This window comes from Bolinopsis microptera, chromosome 9 (genome assembly GCF_026151205.1).
Source record: "Bolinopsis microptera isolate Bmic1 chromosome 9, MBARI_Bmic_1.0, whole genome shotgun sequence".
In the NCBI taxonomy this organism is placed as follows: domain Eukaryota; kingdom Metazoa; phylum Ctenophora; class Tentaculata; order Lobata; family Bolinopsidae; genus Bolinopsis; species Bolinopsis microptera.
The window spans coordinates 8,226,567-8,243,329 of NC_087080.1; the positions used below are offsets into that span (position 1 = coordinate 8,226,567).

A 16,763-nucleotide genomic window follows, 5' to 3' on the forward strand; every position below is an offset into this window, starting at 1 on the left:
AGTGATATAGAATGCAGATAATACATTGAATATCCTTTATAACGATAAAAAACTGCACGATTATATCTGATTACTCACATGTTCTGATCTTTGAGTCGGCCAAGCTGCAAACATCCCTGTAGACCCAGTGCAATATCAGTAGACATATCTGTAAACTTCTTCTGAATCAACTGGTTCTTAGCCAGTGGTTTTCCGAACTGGCACCTGTCCAGAGAGTACTGCAGGGCCACGTCAAAACAGGCTTCAGCTGCTCCCATAGTTCCCCAGGCTATTCCGTATCTCGCATTGTTCAAACAACCGAATGGACCCTGGGTTAAGAAACTTCAAACTTTAGTTAGTTATTTACGTTAGTTTAGAAATTAGAATTATCATGAGTTTTATAAGATTTCAGGAAGGAACATAATAAAATAGTGGAGATGATGACGAAAATTGAAATCGGGCACATTTCCTTACCCCTAATCCGTCAATTTTAGGCAGAAGATTAGCAGCAGGCACTCTGACATCGTCCATAGCTATCTGGCCCGTAACACTGGCTCGCAGTGAAAACTTGCCCTCAATCTTAGGTGTCGTCAACCCAGCCATATCTACGAGAAAGATGTTAACTGATGTAATTTTAATCTTTTACAATACCTCAAATTTCTTTGCTATCAACTCACTGAAGAATGAATGTACGACAAGAGATGGTTCTATCTGATAACCAATGCAAGGGTAAGCTGTTCAAGTGTATTATAATTAAATTTAAATTATAACAAGACATATATACACGCAGAATCACATTATTTTCTAACAATAATAACTGATAATTACTGATGGTAACTATAGTAACTATATTAGTAACTATAGTAACTAGTAACTAACCTCTCTCAACAATGAAGCCCTTAATCCTTCCTTCGCACTGAGCCCAGACTACAAACACGTCAGCTATTGGGGAGTTGCTGATCCTGAAAATTGATTAATACACGATAAATTAGAGAGTATTATAAAGATAAAACTATTTATTACACAGTATTCTTTCCTCATCAACCATTATATTTTTTATCTTATTGAAAAATACTCTGTGAAACCCGACAGTCGACATCACATAGAACCTAGCTTTTTAAGGGAGGATATAAAGATAATAAAATTAAAAATCTAAATTAGATTTTATTTCAACGCTATAACTCGATTCAAACAATTGAACAATTAAATCAAATTTAATTATATCACTCCAACAGCAGCTGTTTCGCAGCGTCTTTCAAAAATCAGGGTCTAAATTTCGTAAAAGTTCCGCTGATTCAGTCATGATTTTGTTTCTCGTTTTAATTCTAAGCCTTGATTTGGGAAGCTCAGAGAACGTGAAGCTCTCAATAAATGGGAAGTATTTAAACTATGTGGCTGAAGTGGTAGATAAGGTTTTTGTGGAGGGGTACGGAGCGACACTTGTTGGCAGGGAACTCCCTGGTGCTGAAGGTAAGACATTGTTTGATGGAACTCTTAAAATATTTAGCAGTACTAGTGAAATTTTCCCTTTTATCACCATTTCATATCTAATGAATGAAGGAAAAAAAAACCATCAGCTGATTTAGATAATCCCACTTTTACTACACTACAAACAACACTTATCTTCAGGAACAATGTACAAGATACACAACCTAGTAATGAACGAGATAGACCTAGGTAAAAGCTCCGGCTCCCTCCAAAACGGCTCCATATCCCTCTCCCTTAACAACGCCACCGCAAGTGTCTCCGGCAGCTACGAAGCTTACACCTTCTGGACAACATATGGTAACCTTACCCTTGACATAGCCGGTTCTCTGCACCTTGACATCAGCGTGGCAGAAAACAACACCCTGAACATGACCAGCTGTACCGCTAACTACACCACAATGGACCTGGACCTCCAGAAGTCCTCAGTAAACTGGCTGGCTCCCATCCTGAAACCCACCATTGAAAGCACAGTACGTGATATACTGTGTGGGTTAGTGGACACGTACATGATAAACATCACCAACAACCTGATACGTGACATGCCCACCAAGATATCAGGAGAAGGGGGAGCTGCAAGTGTGGAGGTGGTAGGTATAGAGATAACACCAGCTACCATAGATCTGTCTGTACAGGTAGGGAAAGAAGAGAATGTGACCATCTCCGGGTTCACTTCAATGCACCAGGACGTGTGTTTACAAACTAGAGAGGAAGTGGCGGGGAAACTCTCCAAAATATTCCTCCCCCCAGGTAAACTGTCTACCTCTCTCAACGTCATATCTCTACTGTACGGAGAGAACACGGCTGGTAAGGACGATGTTAACCTCCGCATGACAAACAGCAAGTCGCTAAGAGTAGGGTTCGCTGCTGGCAACACTATTCTAGCATCCGCCTCAGTCGAAACTGACATCAGGGTTAAACACAAGGATTCCAGCGAGGAGGAGTCGCTAGGGAAGGTTGCAATGGGAGGTACGATATCAGCACGGTGCGACTACCCGGGGAGGAAACATGTGGCGCAGTATGCAGTTAACAAGCTCATACCTGGCAACACGTTTGTCAAGCTGAACGGGTTCAACTTGGCGACTACTAAGAGAGGTGTTGTGGGGTGCTCCATGATGAAGCTTAGAGAGTCATTTATTCAGGAGATTATCAGCAAGATGACTTCTTAGATTTTCATTCAAACTTGATAAACATGATTTAAACTGATATTGTCTTTCTATTTGTCGATAACGAGCAATTTTCCTAAATTGTACCTTGGGAAAGGCAGAAAACGAAATAAAAGATAAGTGCTAAAAAGAATAAGTTTTGTCATTCAAAAAGGTGATCTTTAAGGGAATGGCCCAGATAACTACTAAAACTAACCAAGTTTTGGTGCCGTTCATAACGTACTCCCCAGTGCCACTATCGTACACTGCAGTAGTTTCCATGCTGGCAGGATCTGATCCGTGGTTGGGCTCTGTTAGACCAAATGCTCCAATAAACTCTCCGGAAGCTGCAGGGGATGGGATGGTTAGCGATTACTTTTACAGCAGCAGAGGATTTTTGGCCACGCAGTTTCATACATCGGATCATTTTGATTAAGTGAGAAGGTTAGCCGAGTAGAAGGGCCATAAATTGAAAAATGTAATTTAAATCAAACGTTCAAAACTACCATTCTTTATTTAATATGTACTGATATTTAAAATAAACCCATAATGAGTACCTAGTTTTGGTATGTACTTGTCCTTCTGTTGCTCAGTACCGTACGCGTAAATAGGCCACATAACCAGGGAACTCTGAACACTCATGGCACTTCTGTATCCACTGTCCACCTGGTTAGAAAATAGAGAGTGAGAGCACTGTGCGAATATATTTAGAGAATAAAACGATCAAATCAACGAATTTGAAAAGACAAAAAAAGTAAAGTATGATAAAAGAACGAGTTGAAGGAATGTCAAATAACATATGTAAGGAATGACTCACTCTCTCGATCTCTCTAGTGATAAGCCCGTAAGCAACAGAGCTAGTCCCCGCACACCCGTACCCCTGAATAGTGGGCCCCAGAACCCCCAACTCTCCCAACTCCTTGAAGAAGTTCTTGTCGAATGTTTCGTTACGGAACTCTTGGGTAACACGTGACATGAGACGGTCCTGACTGTACTCATACATCTGGTCCCTGAGTCAAGTGTTACAGTTCAAGCGTTACTAAATTCATCTTTAAACTTTTAAATGGAAAATGTGATTTTTAAACAGGCCAAAACGGCAAGGTGCTCAGAGATTTAAAATTCTAAGATAGTCGAGTCTGTCTCCAATGTTACAAAGTCAGAACATACCTGATCATCTTCTCCTCCTCAGTAAGCAAGCTGTCCAAGTTAAGAGGATCATCCTTGTTAAAAATGAGATAAGGTGACTTGTACCTCTCAACCTTCTCTTCAGAGGGTGCTGGAGCGGTTGCTATGGTGAGCAGTCGGAATGTCCCCCGGCTAAGGGTGGGGTGCGTGGTGACCCTCTTAACTAGTTGCTGTGCCATTACAGACCCTATTTTACGGTGGTTTGGTTAGGTTTTTAATTAGGTCTTTGAAACAGTGACATTTGAAGTAAATCATAAGCAAATTAAATTTTCATAGGAGCATAATATAATAATAATTGGTGGTCACACGATAACGGTTGACATTTAATGGATACATTTTGATAGGCAAGTAAGTGCCTTTAACATTTATAATTACGAATCAATACCAAGAATGAAACAAGATGCTGAATAAATAAAAAATATCAAAAATTCAGAGTCGTCAAAGCCATCAACGAATTCAGATCAAAGTTACGTGGATATCCTGTTTAGTTTTTTAAAATCTGAGAATTATGGGAAAATGGGAAGCAAACTATAATGTCAACCCTGACCAAAGTCAAGAGCTACAAAAGTGATTAAATACGACTGTAACTAAAATCCTCCTCCGTTGCAGATCAAATTTCAATAAATAAAGGATCCCACAACAAAGCCTTCTATTTTATTTCTTTAATAGGAAGTCCTGGTGGTAGTGACTGTTTCACCTTATCAGCTTTTTCTTTATCCTCAACACAGAGCGTCCAAAGATAGTTGCTAGTTTGAACCTTGAACTTTGTTTTGTTTTTCAACCTCATTATCGTAACTGATTTGGCATCCTTCTTCCTGGTTTTCAGGAGGAAATCCTTTACTTCTCTGATCTGTTTTGGCATGACCTAAAATTAGTTTCGTGGTGAGCACACATGATAATAATAATATATTATTATATTAATTTGATCTATCATCTATACATTATACAAGTATACAATAGAAAAACTCGATATCTGAACTTTGCTAGTTACAAAATTATATACACGTTCCTAATGTTAAAGCAAGAGCAGTATTGAAATACTGAAACATACATGATTGAAGTTTAAATGAAGCAACGTGATCTAGCCGTCTGTGCTTTGTAGCTCGAAGAAAGAAGAATTTTGGAAGAGCAAGGCTTCGTTACCCCAGGACACCCACCCACTATTCAAACTTCTCGCAAACAGTTCCAAGAAATGAGGACCCTCTCCACTTTTATCCTCTTTAAGCTCGTGTATACTATTAGTCTTGTTCAGCTCAGAGTACAGAAATCCAAGGGGAGGTTTCCTTGAATGTTGTACACAAGGAATGCTGGCTAGGATTACTTTCTTTACTTTACATTTTTGTGAAGTACTTTTTACAGAATCTTGATCTTGGGACTTACTCGGATCACTTGAACCATCCAACTGACTATAAGGAAAAGATACCAGATTCTCAACATCTTCTGATGTCGGACCAACAGAGTCTAATTCAAAACTTGCCTTTCCCACAAGGAGCAGCTCATATGGTTTCTTATGAGGACTGATAAAGGGCACAACAGGTACCCCGCTGCTGGTGACCTTTAGCCAGAAACAAACTGTTATCAGCTCCAAGTTCCACCTCGGAAACAGCACCTTCAAAACATGTTGCACGTGGGCGGTGTTGTTTGTTACCCACATTCCGATCATACCTTTATCATGTAGTAGACTCTTCACATCTATCTTATCAAACATGTACCCTACATCTTCATATGCTCTGTGTTTGGTAAACTGACAGGAAGAGTGAGGGGTAGAATGAGGGGTAGTTTGAGGGGTAGAATGAGGGGTAGAATGAGGGTTAGTTTGAGTGGAGAGCATGGTGTAGTGTTTACTTCTCTTTACTGATTTGTTCGACCATGGTGGATCCATGACTATGAAGTGAAACTTTGATGAAGGAGCAAATGTGAGGAGAGAATTCACGTGAGAGATATCGGACATGAGGAAGGAGGAGTTAGGAGGTATTATGTAAGAGTTGTCTACACATTTGACGATGATGGTCCTGGCTGAAGAATTACTGACGTATTTGTTGAATATTCCGGAAGATTTAAGATGGATGTCAGCAGCCATGGTGCCATTGTTAGAAGAGATAACTTTCTGCGACAAAGATTTATTAAGCTGCACCGGAAAAGGAAGAATATCAGTACCTATTATTTCTGTACACTGTTTAGCAAGGGTAGAGTTTTTAAAAGAAGGAACAGCCCCAGGTTCCAACCAATTCCATGTTTTGTAAACTTGCGGAAATGTTTTTCTCTTTTTACAAGTATGATCCGGCAGACTGTTAGAAGTATTCTCATCAGTCAGGATATCAGCACCACTACTGTACGGATACCCTAAATGTGTGAAAAGATCCCGAAGATTACATTTTTCTGAATCTGCCTTAGTTTTGAAGTACTGTTTTGGCTGGTAGAATAGTCCCGGTACAGGGTGTAATAAAGAACTGTCCCCATTTTTCCAAACTCTTGGTGCTGTTAGGGTCTGTCCGTGGTCTAATAGAATGAATCCTTCAGCTTTGAAAACGACTGACATCTAATAGGTACTGAAACAATGATTTAGTGTCCAGAAGTTTGAGGAGCATAATATTAAACGTTAAAGGAGAAAGTTCAGAGCGAACGGTTTTTTAGTTTTTGGTCAAATGAAAGCAGTTAAAATCCAAGTATGTAGACTGAACAAGAGATTTGAGCTAGAATTAAAGTATACAAGTTTTATTTAGCTGATTTTATTTTAGCTGATGATTAATTACACAAATGAATTTCTAGAATAATGTTTTGATCATACTAAATAAAAGAATAAGATCACTACAAATGCAATAGGCAGTATCATAATACCTATTGCAGTCACAAAACAAATTTATTGATATATATAATGATAATTAACATTACGTCATTAGGTGAAATGCTGCTCATTATAATTAAATTCAATGAAATTTGAGCCACTTCGTACGTGGTGATATATAATGAAACGTTTAAAATGTATAAAAAGTGTGAAATTTAAAATGTTCCCATATTTATTAAATGATTCAAAATAACCATGAAATCCCCGAATATTCATTATGTTATTATATTAATATAATTATTATAGTTCATTGAAAAATAAAAATGGATAATTCATAGTAACATAAAATTATATTTAACTATCCTTTATTTCAATTTATTCATATAAATTATAAGCACCCTAGGCCGGGTATGAGGATAAAAAAATGAAGAAAATCTATATTAAAAACTTTGAAACGATTGGTTTTTAAGCACGTATCTTCAATTCCTGTTAAAATGCATACTGCGAAGAGAAGAAGAGTACAGCAGACAACATAATATTATTTCAATAATTAAATTAGCTTAATAATTAATTAGAAACCCGGAAAATAAATTTCTAGTATTTAAAGTAATTTATAAAATTTAGTTCCCTTTCTATTAAAACCATAACTTTGTAAAAATAACACGAACGATAAAATTAATTAATATCTGAATGATAGCAAAATTTGTGATATTATATTACGGGTAAACCGCCCCTAAAATGTCTCCCACCCCTAAAACGCCACTCTTGATTGATTGGATCCCATCTTCTTAGAAAGTATCTTACCTAATCATTTGTAACTCCTAAACATAAAAAAATATCATTCAGACCCTGCCACATCCTGAAATTGAATCTAAATGATGCCATAAGGGCATTTTTTTCACTTTGTACGAATTTTTTACTTTTGAAAAAAAGTGCACAATTTTATAACTCTGGAATTCATTAATATTAACTCGGTTTTGGTCTAGGATAGTGATATTTACATATTTTAGCAACTTTGTACATATGACTGGAGATATGGAAAGTTATACATTACTCAATATTACTACCCTCCCCTAAAATGTCACCTGGCCGCCCCCTAAAATGTCATTTTATCTGATTCTGGCATTGAGACTACAAGCACCATAAAATGGAGGTACCAGCCTATTAAACATCATATTTAGCATCTAATGGTAATATTAGAAAGCTTTGGCAGCTCAAGGAATTAGTTTTATTTTATTAATTGCAATAAACATCCCCTAAAATGTCTAATTATCCCCCCTAAAATGTCATTTTAACCTGATCAAATTACTCAGGCTTTTCCTAAGATGCAATGCATACTCACCTTTCGTTAATAGTTGATGTTAATAATTAACAAGTTCCAAAACAAGAGCTATTATCGCACACCATGCGAACAAAATACAAATTTGACATTTTAGGGGAGAAAAAAATGACATTTTAGGGGGCATATCATAGGTTTACCATAAACTAGTAAGTACCAAAAACCGTAGTTTTTGACATTCAATTTTGCTAAAAGCAGTCAAATCTAGTCTATAGAGAAGGTCAGATCGATTACTGGGTTGGATTAGTTAACTACAGGTCACTAAAATTGCCAAAATGCAGGATGATGTTAAAAATCCCAAAAAATGCAATTAAAACATGCAATTTGCACAAGGTTAAAATCACATTGAATCCATTTCTTTTGTGCCAATTGTTAGTTTATAACTAGATAATCTAACTACAGGTGTAAATTTTGTTGACTGAGTTACTGTTTTGCCGTAAGTTCTGGGTATTCAAAAAAAAGTCCCCAAAATGTCACAAAAAGTAAATTGACTAAATTCCACAATTTTTTTTCAACAGAGAGAGAAATTCTGGTCGACTCCTCTCAGAAATAGGTTATATTTGTCCCAGAAGTGGTTAAAATTAATAATTGAGCAACATTCTGAGTGCTACACAACCTGTTTTAGCTGACGTTTTAGGGGTGGTGCACGTGACATTTTAGGGGGTGATTACGGTTTTGAGGTACTTCCTTTAGTGAGTGAATGTTTTCAAGTAGCTTAATATTTTAATAAGACAAAACAAATAGTACTAGTGACAAAAGATAAATCAGGCCTCCTGTACATTTTGTGATTATCACACATATAGAGTTGACATTTTAGGGGTGGTGTTTTAAAAGTGACTCCATTTCAACGTCAAAAAAATTGTACCTGATTTTATTTTCAAATTTCCAAATCTTCCTGGCAGGCTAGAAAAAGGTTTAAATATTATTCCTAGACACTTCAGAACCCTGTAAATTAAGCCCTAACTCGGCAATCTGGGCCCAAAAAACAGGTGACGTTTTAGGGGCGGTTTACCCGTAATTATAAATAATTAAAAATGTTAGAAATGTTAAAAACGCTGAAACAGCTTGCAGGGTTAAAGCCCCATTCAAATTACATATTAGACTTCTGACGATTAAAGACATGATGCGGCGCAGTGGACACAGTTATAGTTCTCTAATCTTTTTAGCAAGAGGTACAGGAGTCCCCAATTCGATGATAAAACTTGCTCCTGCAGTAAGACGTCCCTGTAAAACCAGGCGAATAACCTCTGCCTTTCTTCAGAAACACTTTAAACGCTACATTGAGCGTACTTGTTGCCTTTACGTTGAATAGTGATCTTCTCTCGTTGGGTGCCAGGATAGCTGGACTTAGTCTAGCAGGGTAATGGGGCACTGTGAATACCTGAGGGAAATATTGTAAATAATGTGAATACCTGAGGGAAATATTGTAAATAATGTGAATACCTGAGGGAAATATTGTAAATAATGTAAATACCTGAGATTTTTAGTTTAAGGGAGTTTTAGATGCCAAGATGACAATGATTTTAGAACCTAAATCCTAGGTACCTACTACCTATCATTATAGCCAGCGCCAGCGAGATATAAAGTACACTAAGCGAGATATTTCACAGGAAGTTGAGTCATGGTACATTACACGGCCTCAATGTCTATTTCCTGTTATTGCTAAGCAAGATATAGCTCACCTCGTTAAAATCAGCCTTGGCAGCCTCGGCAGACAACCACTGAGTAGTTCCCCCGCCACTGTTGTCAACATACACCAGTATCGCACCAGCTCGCATGTTCTGTAGCACGTAGCGCAGACTTCTTGTGGCAGCCTCGCGGTGCGCTGTCAGTGCGCTAAGGAACTTGGACATGCATACTATGTCCATTGTAGAAACGTACGGCTGGGAATTAGATTAACAGATTTAGTTTAGGGAAAAATCAATATTATCTGATATCGATATTTTATAAAATTAACAAAAGTGTCAGATAAGTGTCATAATTCGAAACTCAGCCATGAAATGAAGTTGATTTAAAACTTCAACTTACCAAGAGGTCATCAATCTGCGTCGTCAAGAAATCCAGTTCCTTGTAGTGAAGCTCAACATTACAGAACCGCGCCACCTCCGCCGCCACGCAACTCCACGCCGAGTACTTATCAACTATGTTGAACAGTAGGGGCTCGTAGATACCCTCAGTTCTCAACCAGGCGGTCAGTGCAGCTACTTCAGATACTGGCCCTCCCCCAAAACACGTGACTGCCACGTGTTGGGAACTTATACTGTCGATAAACCTGTTCATCTGGGAGTTTAATTCAAATTTAATCAAATTCAATAAAATGTGATTAAATTTAGTGGCTGAGAACTGCGATAAACAAATTAACACGGGCAGAACGCACACTGAAATGCTTATAATTTGTAGACAGAAGGGAACTTAAATGCTTCAGCTCCGACACCGAAAGGCGAAAGACAAACCTCTCCCAAGTTCTGTGTAAGGGGCGGTTTAGAAGGAGAGTAGCGGATACCCGCCCAACCAGACGAGGACAACAGTAACTCTCCCATTATCAACACGTGACTAGCGAAAAACCTGGAGGAATGTTAATGAGGAGAAGGGATGATGTTAATACTTTAATTAGGGGCTTGCAAGTATTAGGCTGATAATGTGAGAATCAAATGTTAAGAATATTCTTATCAGCTGCAAAAATGAGCTCGGTTGACAGATCGAATAGCTGTTTCAAGTATTGACATAATAACCTGTAGATGTATGCCAGCTGAGTACCAAGCTCACTAAAATTAATCTTATCTTTAGAATTACTCAGTCCCAATCCTTTATCTGTATAGCCATAATTTATCTGATCGTTTCCTGAAATAAAAGAGGTATTCAAATTTCCTTCAATTTGTCTGGATTTTCGAGAGAAACATCATTATATATCATTTTACACATAACTGCAGACAACATGATATCTTCTTAACAGTAACAAATCGCCCTAGTCGCTATTGTAACCAGTAACCAGTAACAAGTAACCAGTAACCAGTAACCAGTAACAAGTAACCAGTAACCAGTAACCAGTAAGCAGTAGCTAGTAACCAGTAACCAGTAACCAGTAACCAGTAACCAATAACAAGTAACCAGTAACCAGTAAGCAGTAGCTAGTAACCAGTAACCAGTAACAAGTAACAAGTAACAAGTAACCAGTAACAAGTAACAAGTAACGAGTAACCAGTAACAAGTAACCAGTAACCAGTAACCAGTAACCAGTAAGCAGTAGCTAGTAACCAGTAACCCGTAACCAGTAACCAGTAACCTACCTTGATGAAACTCCTTTAAGATTGGCCCATCAATGTGGTTCTCCACAAACTTTATAATATATCCGGTTAAGGTAACAACGTCGTTTTTCCAAAATATGTTATTGTCGTTGTAAGAGTTAACCATTATCTACAATGAAGGGGAATTACCTCTGTAATGTAGAGGGGTAATTATAGATTAGTGAAATTTCCTTTTTTTAAATTCATCGATAAACTTTCAAATTGCTACACAAATACATCATTTTATTTTAAAGAAAATTCGCCGAATGACCTTACATGCCTTGACAAGTGACCGAGTGTAAACAAAATTAGGGACACCAAAACACCAGTTGACCAGTAAACTGGTCATAGCAATTACATCGTGCCCTATATATGCACCTATAAGTGAAGCGATGAATAGTCTTAGTGCAGCTAAGATTTGGTACTTATTTAACTATTCAAAATTTTCTTCTTTACCCGTTTTTACTCACTCTCAAACAATGATTGTTCCTCTGGTAACATTGTCTAACTGTAGCCCAAGTGATAAATCTTTTCCGGTTCCTTTTTTCCGTTGCCCTAACGGTTAGTCTTTCGTAGTAGTGGCTTATATGGTACCATGTTCTACTCCAATAGTCTATACACGAATAGTATCTAAGTAATCTAGATCAAGCAGAGAAACTTCTTTTTTCTGTAATGCATCGATCAAGCACCAAAGCGTTCGCGTTGAAGTGTTCGAATATTTATGCGTGAGTTGAGAAACTAATTGAATTTGTTATCCAACTAAATAATATTCAAGAGTTAAACGGTTCAATTGATAAATCAGGGAAGTACGGTAAACTTTCAGAAGCTACAAAAAAAGAAATGATTTACATTACATTTCAATGTGAAACGAAAGAAATGCTCAGGAAAAAGACAGAAAGGTTTGCTCGACAGGAAATATATAAGTAACAGATAATATAATAAGAAACGTGGCCATTGAATAAACAACTGATGTATGTTCAACCAAACTCTAAAGTCTGACAATTATTGCACGTGACAATCAAAAGTAAGCTGAGTGGATAAACACTGATCACTTGTCTAATTACATGCACGTTTATTGGGCCACTTATTAAACTAGGGGCTTGATTGTGTAAACAATGAAATTATCCGTATCAATATCTGACTTCAGAACGGTGGAGATGGGGCTCACTTCAAACATTCCAAACATTCCATAATACATAATATAATAGTCGTGTGGCTTGATTAGAGGATTAGACACTCTCCAGTTGTTCCAGAACTGAAAATTAACATGCTACTATTTTCAAGATGGTGTACACTGTACATCACAATAATAGTACACATTATTACAGATGTAGACGTAGTTTCTCGTTTCGTCTAGAACAAACTGAGCTGTACTAGACAACATTTGAACTTCAGTAAATACAAGGAGATAAAACTACTGATAAGAGAAGAGTGTAACTGTTGCAACAGCTAGAATCAAGGATCCAGGAAGGGCACGGAACCAAATACTTGTCCGGATATTATACCGACTCCAATCTCACCAACAGGTATATTATGATGATGGGTAAAACTGTAGAACTGGCTCAATGTTGGGCAATGAGGTTTGAAGCACGGTACGTAGTTGCTAAGCGATCACTCGTGGTGATTATAATACAATTAGGTTTATATAATATAGTTGTAATTAGGCATTTAATCAATTAAACGCAGCGTATGATTGGTTATTCATTTTTAAGTAAGGTACATTAATTGTTGTAAACTAGCACTTAGAAAGACAGCTTATTATATACAAAGATTGCCAAAAACTTAACAAAAAAATTATTATTTTTTCACTGACCGTACAGGTTGCGGGCACATAAATCAGCTTAAAAATAATAATATTAGAATATTCAGTTCCACCGATTAAAAATTTAGAAATCCATTGTCACAGCTGATTTCAAACTCAATTAAAATTAAAGTCGAATAAACCTCAATTCTTCCACCTCCAAAACAATCATTAAGAAAACCTGTCCCTTGGGCTGATGATCCCGAAAAAATTAACTATAATGCGTTCAAAATCTGTTCTTTGACGCAACCTTGTTAATCTTCTTTCTCAGCCACAATGAGCATGGCTCTAGCCCCACCACCCACCACACTCTTCACGCTGATATCCTCATCATCTGTCACTAACACACGAGGGAAAGCAGTCATTACGTTATGATTCTCCATCCTCGCGTAGATCGCTAACCACCGGTACAGCTCACTGCATCCTCCATCTTGTTGGAAGACGCCAATGTGCCGCGCACCGTCCGGTAGACGGAAAGTCACGTGCACAGTTCCAGGTTGTACGTCTGCAGGAACATCGGTATAGCCAGAGCAGGTTCAGGAGCAGGTTCGGGCTCAGATTCGGGTTCTGGAGATGGTGGAGGAGAGGGGGTTGGGAGTGGTTCAGGCGTAGGCTCCAGTACCGGGACAGCGCTGGGTTTGTCACGGCTCATGAAGTCTACTCTGCTCAAGCCGTAGAAATCAAAACTCTTTCGTCTCCCACCAGACTCGAATCTGTAGTGCAGGGTGAATTCGTGCATTTCCTGACAAAATGTTTGGTAATATGAAAAATTATGTTAAACATAATGTTAATACTTTGATATATAATAGGTACACTTGTAAAATGCTTTTACGATTTCAATAAACTACCAAAAATGCAGCACAATTATCACGTCAAACAAAAAAACAAATTACCCAGAAACTCACCTTCATGAAATCCACGTGACTCATAAAGCCCCACTGTTTCAGCATTTCACCAGTGTTGGGATCGATAATGCATATACAGGGAAACTCTGTGAACTTGTAGAACTTTACAAAATGTTCTCCTTCCAGGTTGTCTCTGTGAAGAAAGAGGGATTAACATAATACTAAAATGACATGCGTTTTATAATACAATTTTTAAGAGATTTCCTGTTTACATTACAATACTAAAGTCGCTTTAAAAGTAGATTCAGCACTAAGTACAGTACCTGAATATCTGCCAGAAGACGAAATGTCGCTCAATAACATCTCTAACATCCTCCAGACACCACAGGTCCCTGTTTAGCAGCTGAGACTGGAACACATCTTTGTCCTGGCAACATTGAACTTATAATATTAATTGAAACGGAGACGGTTCAGGACCTGTTTCATGACTTCATGACTACCTGATCTAAAAACTGTTTATTCTTTTACTTTTTCTGAAACGATCGCATAATTTTAAGTTAGATTTAAACTATCTTCCCAATGAAGTTTTAGTTTTTACCTGGACGTTAACAAGCAGCCACTTCTTCCTGTTTCGTCCCTTAATCTTAGCTGTCTCCAGCGTACCCACAAACGATAGATCAGTAGGAGCCTTGAAGAGCGCTCCCAAATCTCCGTCTTCAAACACAATAGAAGGTCGTTTACCCATGCGTCCTACTCCTACTTGCTCGTTAATTTGGTCGGTGAAGGCAGCTATGGGAGCTCGGACTGCTTCCTCGTTCTCTCCCATCATACCTGATCCTCTACCCTGCAGGGGAGTGCTTATCACTCAACTGATTACTATTTTAAATTTTATGTTAAATATTTCATGTTCTTTTGTAAAGGACTCCCAGGACTCAATAGTGATTGTGGAGTTTGTGAGGGATAATAGGGTATTTTATACCAATTATATAACTATTAATTATTTTCAATTTGCTAGACTAGGGTAAGGGGATTCATCACTAAATCATCAATGAGATTTAGAAAAAATTGCAATCAACTTACAACAGCTGGATCGAAGTAGCATCCCACAGCTGCGTTGAGATCATCATCACAGAGTTTCATGTACTTCATAGCCTCTGCCATGGTACTACCCGTCAGCTCCACGAAATCTTCTAACAAATCCGCGTCCATACCACGTGATCTTGGGAAGTAGAAATTCTCAGTGATAAAAAGATACACTGATTGGTAATTTAGAATGTAAATGTGGACAATAATGTGATACTGATCGTTACTAAACTGAGGATTTATTAGTTCGTTCTAGCGCGGATCAACGTCTGATAATTCTAGGATCAACGTCTGATAATTCTAGGTCGAGCATAATATTATAAGAAAACCTTGGGATGGTTAACAAGCCAAAGCAGAATTCTAATCACAGCTGGATGAATAAAAACTAAAGTACAACCAAACAATTATAAAATGGATGAAGAAGACACTCAATCAACTTACAGGTAATTTGAGAATCGTTAAGATGCTGTCTTGGCCGTCATTGGTGGGTTGGTCGGGTTATAATACCTGAATAATTGATTTGATGGACACAATTAAAATACAAATTTAGCTACGCTATCAAATAACAAATAACTAATCTGTGTCTTAGTGATAAATGGAACTACCAAATTTGATTAGATATCTAGATTTTGGCATTTATGTTATAATTTTGTACCGGTTTAAAAGCAATAAATTTTTAATCGCATACGTACTTACATTTTACAAAGATCATTCCAGCCAGTCATCTTCATCCGTACTCAGTAAAATATGCCAGTACTTGCCAGTGGAACAACCAGTTGTTGACAGGCATTTTGTTTAAAAGCTGTTGAATAGTTTCTTGTTAAGTTTTATTCACTAATGTATTCAATTATCATTATCAATATCATAACATTATACTATAGTAAAATGGTACTTCCATCTAATGAAATGTTATTAAAACGTTAAATCCACAAACAAATGAGTTGTCAACAAACAAAAAATGTAGAAAAAAAGGTTACTAAATTATTTCTTAATGAAAAAAATATAAAAAGATTAGAAAGAGTTAAGCTTAAAATGTGTATGAATACCAGAAAAAAGAAAAACTTTAAAATTATTGGTACAACCAAGATTTATTAACAGAACAATTCGGCTTTAAGAAATATAGTAACAACTTAAATACAAAAAACCTGAATTCATGCTACAGTACATGATAATCGCATGCAATGACCTGAGTCAACGTTTCTTACTTCCTAATCAGAATCATCCCATGCATCCGGAACAGCTTCATCATCAGACTCGTCGTCATCATTAGAAGTGCCAGCTGTTTTTCTACACTTAACAAGATGATCATACTTTACAGTAATCACCCTTGATAATTTGATGTAGCCATGACCATCACAGCTCAAAGTGAATGCAGGGGCCTCTTCTGCTAAAATCTTTGCTCTCAACCACTCCTCACCATGTCTTGTTCGTGTAGCTTTTTTGTTCAGTTTTTGCTTCAGCCAGCTTAAAACAGTATCCAAAAATGTTAGTATCTCATTAGGATTCCAATATTCTTTGGCAATGTCAGCCAATTCCTCCATTGAGTATTTTATTACATCAATCAAAGTCCCATCTGCACAGCTTTTATTCATTCACTCATTTTGCTGAGATTTACTACAGTGAGAATGAGAAATGGGAGGGGACCTTGAAGCAAATTATGATGAAGCATACAAGCATTATCCTTTAAATATCGTTCATGGCAATATTTTAAGTGAAAACATGTTTTTAATACTGCACTGCATACATATTCCAAGGTGACAATAGATATTTCATAATGTTTAATGATTAAATCTCACCGATTTGAAGTTTATGACCAGATCTATGTATAATAA

At 37.3% G+C, this 16,763-nt stretch overlaps 6 protein-coding genes across 7 annotated transcripts in view; 2 read left to right on the top strand and 4 right to left on the bottom strand.

The window, feature by feature from the left end:
• LOC134820849 (vasculin-like protein 1) overlaps positions 1–16,763 on the top strand; it is a 632,099-nt gene that overhangs the window by 151,694 nt on the left and 463,642 nt on the right. The gene's annotated exons all lie outside the window — the stretch shown is intronic.
• Positions 1–16,763, bottom strand: part of LOC134821469 (glutaryl-CoA dehydrogenase, mitochondrial-like) — a 101,897-nt gene that overhangs the window by 4,882 nt on the left and 80,252 nt on the right. Inside the window, exons 2-8 of the mRNA XM_063832221.1 lie at positions 3,777–3,981; positions 3,427–3,619; positions 3,167–3,275; positions 2,827–2,956; positions 859–941; positions 454–584; positions 79–308 (exon numbers count right to left, since the gene is read on the bottom strand). Coding sequence (XP_063688291.1) covers positions 79–308; positions 454–584; positions 859–941; positions 2,827–2,956; positions 3,167–3,275; positions 3,427–3,619; positions 3,777–3,973 — 1,073 coding nt within the window. The 5' untranslated portion in view covers positions 3,974–3,981. The remainder of the gene's footprint in view (positions 1–78; positions 309–453; positions 585–858; positions 942–2,826; positions 2,957–3,166; positions 3,276–3,426; positions 3,620–3,776; positions 3,982–16,763) is intronic.
• Positions 1,211–2,668, top strand: LOC134820938 (uncharacterized). Its single transcript, XM_063831605.1, has 2 exons — positions 1,211–1,449; positions 1,609–2,668. Exons 1-2 carry the CDS (start codon positions 1,281–1,283, stop codon positions 2,631–2,633), a joined length of 1,194 nt encoding a protein of 397 aa, XP_063687675.1. The 5' UTR covers positions 1,211–1,280; the 3' UTR covers positions 2,634–2,668.
• LOC134821368 (N(6)-adenine-specific methyltransferase METTL4-like) lies at positions 4,876–6,399 on the bottom strand. Its single transcript, XM_063832111.1, has one exon. The coding sequence runs from the start codon at positions 6,331–6,333 to the stop codon at positions 4,876–4,878; it is 1,458 nt and encodes a 485-aa protein (XP_063688181.1). The 5' UTR covers positions 6,334–6,399.
• LOC134821369 (uncharacterized) lies at positions 8,940–13,368 on the bottom strand. Its single transcript, XM_063832112.1, has 7 exons — positions 13,309–13,368; positions 11,206–11,332; positions 10,651–10,759; positions 10,372–10,483; positions 9,947–10,198; positions 9,601–9,801; positions 8,940–9,299 (listed from the first exon to the last, which is right to left on the bottom strand). The coding sequence occupies exons 1-7, from the start codon at positions 13,366–13,368 to the stop codon at positions 9,081–9,083; spliced, it is 1,080 nt and encodes a 359-aa protein (XP_063688182.1). The 3' UTR covers positions 8,940–9,080.
• Positions 12,893–16,510, bottom strand: LOC134820701 (UBX domain-containing protein 7-like). Of its 2 annotated transcripts, none has more exons than XM_063831230.1 (8): positions 16,137–16,510; positions 15,628–15,733; positions 15,373–15,438; positions 14,929–15,067; positions 14,447–14,692; positions 14,172–14,275; positions 13,909–14,041; positions 12,893–13,745 (listed from the first exon to the last, which is right to left on the bottom strand). In XM_063831230.1, exons 4-8 carry the CDS (start codon positions 15,055–15,057, stop codon positions 13,482–13,484), a joined length of 876 nt encoding a protein of 291 aa, XP_063687300.1. In that variant the 5' UTR covers positions 15,058–15,067; positions 15,373–15,438; positions 15,628–15,733; positions 16,137–16,510; the 3' UTR covers positions 12,893–13,481. The 2 variants fall into 2 exon arrangements, with proteins under 2 accessions (XP_063687300.1, XP_063687299.1); XM_063831229.1 differs by having other exon boundaries at positions 16,077–16,395.